Source organism: Tetrahymena thermophila, assembly GCF_000189635.1.
Source record: "Tetrahymena thermophila SB210 genomic scaffold scf_8254393, whole genome shotgun sequence".
Taxonomy (NCBI): domain Eukaryota; phylum Ciliophora; class Oligohymenophorea; order Hymenostomatida; family Tetrahymenidae; genus Tetrahymena; species Tetrahymena thermophila.
This window is the reverse complement of record NW_002476176.1, coordinates 45,201-52,933: the sequence shown is the minus strand read 5'-3', so window position 1 is coordinate 52,933 and position 7,733 is coordinate 45,201. Positions and strand designations below refer to the sequence as shown.

At 23.4% G+C, this 7,733-nt stretch overlaps 3 protein-coding genes across 3 annotated transcripts; 2 read left to right on the top strand and 1 right to left on the bottom strand. All coding sequences in view use genetic code 6, as the record gives it.

Annotated features, from left to right (window-relative positions):
- Window positions 1–61: 61 nt before the first annotated feature.
- Window positions 62–2,062, top strand: TTHERM_01289190 (hypothetical protein; the record flags this gene model as incomplete). The annotated part of the gene is made up of 1 exon (XM_001029821.1): window positions 62–2,062. One exon carries the CDS (start codon window positions 62–64, stop codon window positions 2,060–2,062), a length of 2,001 nt encoding a protein of 666 aa, XP_001029821.1.
- Window positions 2,063–3,365: 1,303 nt separating this feature from the next.
- On the top strand, window positions 3,366–4,202 carry TTHERM_01289180 (transmembrane protein, putative; the record flags this gene model as incomplete). Its single annotated transcript, XM_001029820.1, has 1 exon — window positions 3,366–4,202. One exon carries the CDS (start codon window positions 3,366–3,368, stop codon window positions 4,200–4,202), a length of 837 nt encoding a protein of 278 aa, XP_001029820.1.
- Window positions 4,203–5,148: 946 nt separating this feature from the next.
- TTHERM_01289170 (transmembrane protein, putative) lies at window positions 5,149–6,684 on the bottom strand (the record flags this gene model as incomplete). The annotated part of the gene is made up of 4 exons (XM_001029819.2): window positions 5,149–5,813; window positions 5,890–6,109; window positions 6,220–6,285; window positions 6,406–6,684. 4 exons carry the CDS (start codon window positions 6,682–6,684, stop codon window positions 5,149–5,151), a joined length of 1,230 nt encoding a protein of 409 aa, XP_001029819.2.
- Window positions 6,685–7,733: the final 1,049 nt, after the last annotated feature.

Here is a 7,733-nt window from a genome sequence, read left to right as displayed (position 1 = left end):
TTAATTAATTAATAACTTAAATTGCTCCTCATCCAGTAATAAAATAAATCATACGTAAAAAATGAATAATATAAAAACAGAAAGAATACAAAGCTCTAAGTAGCATTTAAAAGTTAATCAAAAGCAAGATTTTCTTGGCTAAGGTGGTTTATAATCTCTAACTCATAATTAATTCTTTAGTCCTTAGGCTTCAGCTTAATCTATTTAGAGAAGAAAGAGTGGATTTGAAGGTTAGAATGGTAGCTAAATTCTAAACAATAAATTAATATCTGAAAACAGTAAAATAGGAAGTTATGTAAACTCATACAGGCAGTTTGATATGAATGATATCAAATAAAATCCAGCCAATTACGCATTAAGAAATTTTTAACCAACATTGAAACCAATCCCTAATTTAAATTTCTCCCCTTAGAAAAAAGGATATTCTAACAAAAACTCTTCAAAAGATGAAATTCATACAAATGGATAGGAATTTTAAGACCATGGAATTATTTAGGCATAGCATCACTCATAAAAGAATTTGCATAGCACAAATATGCTGATGAAGTTGACTCAATCACCGTTAGATAATTCAAAAGCTCAAAGTTAGAAAATGTTAACTGAATCCAATTAAAATACTAATCGCTTAAATTAGAGCAACTTTGGTTCTTCAGAAACTGAGCCACCAAAACACACAAGAATACATACTACAAACATAGTGAGCGCTTCATAAAAGAATTACTTTTACTCACCTGTAAAATATGAGAGGAAGATAAACTCGTCAAAAGGTGAGAAGACAGCTAATAATATAGGTTTAGGTGCAAGAAGTGTGTCTAATTTATAACATTACAAAAGAAAGTTATATCCCAATAATATAAATTCACTGAACAACATAAACGATTTTGAAGATACTTAGATTTTTTAGGATTTTTAAAAGCCTTAAGCACCTACTTAAGGTAATGAGATAGTTAGTCAAAATATTTAGAATACGGAATCTAGTTAGCAATAAATTAATACTCTATAAAGCATCCCAGCAGTAAAAAAGGATACTTCAGCAAAATAGTTTACAGTTAAAACAAAGAGCGCATCCCAATTATAAACTCTTTCAGGTTTTTAAAAGCTTTTGAAAGTAAAGAAAGCACTTGCTTTAGGCTCAAAAGTAACTAAATTTTTGGAAATCGTAAAACAACAATCTCTTCAGCGTCATAGTGAAGCTAGTGAATAGTATTCAAAAGAATGTATTTAAATTTTAAAAGGAATGCTTGAAGAGAAAGAATAAGAAGCAGATTAATTAGAATAAGTTGAGTTGGAAGAAAATGAAAAAGATTAATTTACAGATTTAGATTTATAAAAGGGAATTAAAAAAAAAACAGAGAAGTTGACTAAAAAAGTTTTACGAACAATCTAAGATGCTATAATTGAACCAATTTCATAAAAAACATACAGAGCGTTATACTATGAGAAATGCAAAGAAGTAGATAGAATCAAATTCACATATAAAGATATGGAGAAGGAAGTTGAAGTTTTAAGAAAAAGTTAAAAAGTATTTGACGATATAGCAGCTAACTATTTCCGTAAGACAGAGGTTATTGAGAAAGAAAAGTAAAAGTTATCAGAAGAGAAGAAATTAGCCTTGCTAGAAGTAGAAAGACTTGAAAAGAAGCTAGATGAATCTAATAATTATTACAATTTTTGGTAAGGAGAGTATCATTAAGTGAATAAAAAATACAATGAAGAAGTATATGCCCTAAATTAGTACTAAGAAAAAATGAAAAAAGAAAAAACAGAAAAAACATTCTTAGAGAATTAACTTTCATCTCTTCAAAAATAAATTGAAACAAGGAATTCAGAGCTTGAAAAAATAAAGACAACTTAGGTGCAGCTAAAATGGATGAAAGGTTCTATATCCACATATCAATAGGACTTGCTAAACAAAAACATTTAGATTAATTTGTGTAAGGATCTGGTTGTAAGTAAAGCTGAAGCTTTGCAATTGATTTCAAAAGAAGAGCTAGATAAAGATTAACCTTTAATAGATTTAATCAAATCTGTATTCCACTCAATAGCTGTTAAATTGAGCTGATAATATGTATGTATTAAATATTATTAAAATTTTATAAATAATAATCATCCAAGTTTTGTGTTCCTTAGTTTAATTAATTAATTAATTAATTAATTCAGTCAATATTAAAAATATAGAATTTATTAAAAAGTTAAAATCTAAATTTAATTTCTTTGTAAGTAAAGCTGAAGCTTTGCAATTGATTTCAAAAGAAGAGCTAGATAAAGATTAACCTTTAATAGATTTAATCAAATCTGTATTCCACTCAATAGCTGTTAAATTGATCTGATAATATGTATTTATTAAATATTATTAAAATTTTATAAATAATAATCATCCAAGTTTTGTGTTCCTTAGTTTAATTAATTAATTAATTCAGTCAATATTAAAAATATAGAATATATTAAAAAGTTAAAATCTAAATTTAATTTCTTTTATATTTTATTCAAAATCAAAAATCAAATTTATTTTGTCTTAAAATTTTATATTTAAAAATAGCGATTATGTAAGTAACTTGACCCAAAATTAAAATTAAAATCTAATAATATATTTTTGCAAAAAATTACAAATTAAGTTCTATGTCTACATCTTAAAAATTTAGCTTCACTTTTAATTGAGAAAACATACATGCATACTTAAATAATTATTTATTGATTCAATATTTTGAAAATATTATTGGTATTTATTTATTAATATTAAATAATTATAGATTTAAAATAGATAATTTTTTTAAAATCTTAACTAGTTAAAGCAGTATATTATTAAATTACTAACTAACTATTCTACTGACTAAGTAATAAATTGCTAACTAGTTAACTAAATAAATTAACAAGTTTTTAACTATTTATATTATTAAATATAGATTGTTTTTTTTAGAACTAAAATTTTACCAAATTCATTGACTGAAAAAATTGTAAGGAAATAAAAAATTTTTCATAAAATTATTATTATTTGAATTTATTTTAAATTAAATCAAGTTAATGTTATCAAAAACATTTATCTAAATAATTGTTAATTAATGAGATACTTAAATAATATTAGCAAATTTTACAAAATAAAGATATTAAAATTTATAAATAAATTTCATGTTTTTTATTGATAATCACTAATTTCAAATATATGAAAGCTATTTTCTTCAAGAATAAAAGATTCATTTTGTTTAGTTAACTAGCTTTAAATTAAAATTTTAAGAATCTTTTATTATATCTTTTTGTTATGCCAAAATAGTCTGATTAAAAATATTAACCAATTAATTTATTATAATTAAAAAAATCAAAGATATTAATTATTTCTAGAAAAAATATTTCAAAATTATAATTTTAAAATGGAAAAAGGATCTAAGTTTTTGATATTAGGCTCAATAGGATTAGGCATTTTAGGAGGACTTTATATGCTTTTTGGTAAAAATAAAGTCCGTGTAAAACTTTCAAGAGATTAAGTGGTTTTGTTCTTAAAAGATTTAAAGTCATAATCTTAAAGCTAGTTCATAACTACTGCCAAAGTTATTTAAAGAATGATAAGTGAAACTGGGGGTTAGTATAAAAATGAAGTAGAAAACACAGCAGCAGGATATATTAGAAGTGAAGTTTAAGAAATTTTTGATCAAAAAAAGGAAGCAATCTTAATCAAGTATCAAATTGATGAGCAAGATTTAGCTTAAGCCTTAGAATCTGATTTCAAAAATGATGATGAAATAAACAAAATATTAAATGAAATTCATGAAGGTTTCGAAAATAGTTTAAAAGGCATCGAACCTCCAATGAATGTAAAACCAGAAGTGTTTGAAATTCTAACAAAAGACAAAACTTATGACATTGTAAAAAAAATAATGAAATTATCAACTAAGTTATACTTGAAAGTATTCACTGACTTAAAGAAAGAAGGAGAAAAACAAATCAATCTAAAAAACCCTAAATTTTTAAGAAAAATAGGCTAGTTAAATATGAGAGATAGAAAGAATAAATTAATTTTAGATGAAGGAGTTAATCTTGAGCCTGATTCCCCTACTGATATCTTAGGAAAAGTAACCTAAAAATACAAAGACTAAGATATAGAATTTGCTGAAAAACTTATTGAAGTAGATAGATAGTTTACTTATGTAATTGAAAAGCTAGGAGACGAAATTACAACTGAAGAATAAATTGATAAGGCTTTCTAATGAAATCTTTTTTGAATAAAAAAATTTGATATAGCATTTTAATAAAACCATTAAATTTTAAAACGTTTATTCTTTATTTTTTATGTTATCAAATTACCAAACAACTCTATTGTTAATATTTAGTCATTAATCTTTACAAAAAAATAATAATCAAATAGAAAATATTCAATACATAAAAAATATTAATCTTTTTTTTTAAGTTTTATTGTAAAACTTTTAAATTATTTTATTGATAAAATTATTTCAATATTTAAAAAAAAATAAAAAATATTTTACTTTTTAAATAAAATTTCTGCTGATAAGTTTTAATTATTAAACAGTATATTTTTTATCATTTATTTATAGAAATTTAAAGAATAAAAAACAATTACATAGCAAATATTTATATGTATTTTTTTATATAAAATATATTACAATATTTTTATAATCAGTATTTTCAAGTCAAATTTTACAATTAATTTTGATTTTTAAATACTAAAATAAACTAGAATATGTTTTGATGAAAAATAAAAATAAGTAACCCAAAGTATAATATTTAAACCTTTAAATTAAATAATGGATTGTAATTATTAGTTCAAAAAGAATCAGATCGCTTGTGTTTGGTCTGACTTTTAATACATATTTAGTAGCTTAGGTAAATATCTTTATTTTAAAAAAAGACATAAAATATGCTTGTATGCTAATTAGCAAGCAGTCAAGCATGTTTGTATGGATGAATGGATAAATAATTTAGTACATAAGTTTTTATATAAATATTTTAATTTAAATTTAAAATGATTTAGTTATTTTATGATTTATTGATTTATGAGTTTTTTATTTATTTATTTGTTGATTGATTGATTGGTTTGTTGGTTGGTTGATATTTATTGAAGGCTGACTGACTACAAGCCAGTTAGGTAAATTGGAAAAACTAACAGTTTGAGATAAGGAAGTTTGTTAAAAACATGAATCACCATTCAAGGTCTCCACTGAGACCAGCAAGAATGTAATCTTTTCCATCGGCTGAAAGTATCATTTTTTCGAAAGATATTTTAAACTTTTTAGCTGTTTTCTTTTTCATAACGCTGTAGTATCCACAGATATAGCAATCTGTTTTATGCTCATCCTACTGAAGCAAGAAAAGTTCGTTTTTATTTTCTTTTTTTCTTTTGTCTTCTTATTCGTCGATTTAGTCATCGTCACTGTCTTCATCTTCTTAGTTGTTGGCTCTCTTTTTTAGTGTATTTTTTTGTTTTAAATTTGATTTTTTTTTAGATTGAAAGTGATTGATTGTGTGTGTTTGGTGCTTTACTTTTGAGTAATTTCGATTTTAAAGCAAGCAAGAAAATAAATTAATTGTATTTAAATAAATAGAAAATAAATGTAGAATATAAATAAATATAAGTACAATAGCAATGTTGAAATCTATTTCTTGATCTTCTTATTTGATATTTCTGTGACTATGCTATCTATGAAAATCTTCTGCTTCTATACTTGCCTCTGGTTTTTAGTTATGATGGGTTATCTAGGCATTTTCATGTTGTAAACGGTGATTGTCGAATTCATCTTGATTGTCAGATGCACCAAAATTAGGGCTTATTTCTTCTAGTTTTGTGCTTGCTGTATATGGAGGCTCTATTAAGTTAATGGTAATAAATTTTAGTTTAATTAAACATAAAAGAATTAAAAAATATTTATTAGTGAATCGTACAATAATTCGAGTTGTCTTCTGTTTTTATTTTTTTAATGGTGTTGCCTTGGATATCAGGGTTAGGGTGATTGTGGACTATTTTCTATTAAAAGACGTTATGCAAAAGTTCTTAAGTTTTTTCATCAGACAGTTCGTTCTTTCCACTACTAGGTTAGAGCACACTACCGCTCTATTTGGATTAATTTGAAGTGGATCCTTCTTTCTTCTGAGTTCCCTCATTCTGTGTTTTAGAAATATTGTAAATTAAGGCCTAAAAAGGCTGCAAAATCATTTGCATTAATAAAGTGTTTGTTTTTCATATGAATTGATAAATTTGACTAAGAAGCTTACGGCTTAGTTATTTGGTTATTCTGCGGCTATATAAACTTTACGCTCTTCTATTTTTCTTTTCCATACCTTGAAGTAATTTTTAAAAAATGGATGTTAAATTTAAGAAAAACTTTTGCAATCTGAATGAATTTATTTATTTTTTATAAACAAATCAATTATAAAATTTTTGGTGAAAAAATAATTTACTGATTTTAACTAATCAATAATTTCTTCAGCCAATCCTTCATTTTCTTCGTGGTCATCGAGCAGCTTTTAGCATACTCTGTTAATAACTTCTTCGTAAATCTTCTTAGTAAGACCAAGAATATCTTTAGGATTATTATTACTGCTCATTTTTCTAAATTAATATACGTATTAAATTTCCTTTTGTTTCAATAAATTAACAATCTTAGTAATTTGAAATTAATTATCTGATTTTTTTGGAAAAACAACACGTTGGCTTTTAAAGAGCCCTGTCACTTCCATCGAATTTATCAGATCCAGTATTTATATCTTAGTAAAATTTATTTTATTTACAGTTAATAAACAAATTAAAGTAAAATAATAAAAGGATTTATTCTAAAAATAATTCAATTGTTAAAATCAATTCTTCATGTTATTATATAATTAGTATGTGTCTAACTAACTAAATAACTAAATAAAAAGATAGTTAGTTAGTTAGTTATCAAATTTGTATTCTATAAAAGATATTCTAAGTTAATCAATAATTATTTTATTTTTTATTTTTTTTCAAATATAATTTGATCTTTTTTTATGATAAATTATTATTTATGTGAATTAGGATTTTTTTTTTTTGAAAATAAATTTTATTTAAAAAAATGGCTATGATGCTGTTTATGAATAACTTTATGATTGATTTATTTCTGATTATGATTAACTTTTTTAATTATTTATTAAATATTATTTGAAATTATATTATATGCTCAAATATAGAAAGAAACAAAAGATTTTATTTGATCGCTTTGTTTGATTTATTTTCCTTAGACATGAATTAAAAATGAATGATAAACTTTATTTAGAAGAATTAATTTTTGTTTAAATAAGATAAGAAGATTTTTAATTCAGAAAAGAGAGTAGGTTGCTAGATAACTAACTAAATAGATTGAGAGATATATAGATGGCTCTTAATTTGATTTGTTAGCAATTCTGAATAATTCTAAAGAAATGTGAAATGAATAGAAAAAAGCAAGCTTGAGAATCAAATAAAAGTCAAAGATTTTGGTTTGATTATTTATTTAATAGATTTTGCAAAAAAAAAAAAAAAAAAATTAGAGTGACTATGAAATAATTAATTAATAGGATTTGTCTTTGAAAGTTAATTAGAAAGTAAAAGATCTAATATCTTCAAACAGAAGCAATAAAAAAAAAAATATATATATATAAAGACTGACTATCTATCCCATTCTCCCATATAATATCAAAAATATCGATCAGAAAGAATAAAGCTTATAAAATAAAAGGAAAAAGATACATATACACACACACTTAAAAAAAGCATAGAAAAAACAGCAAAA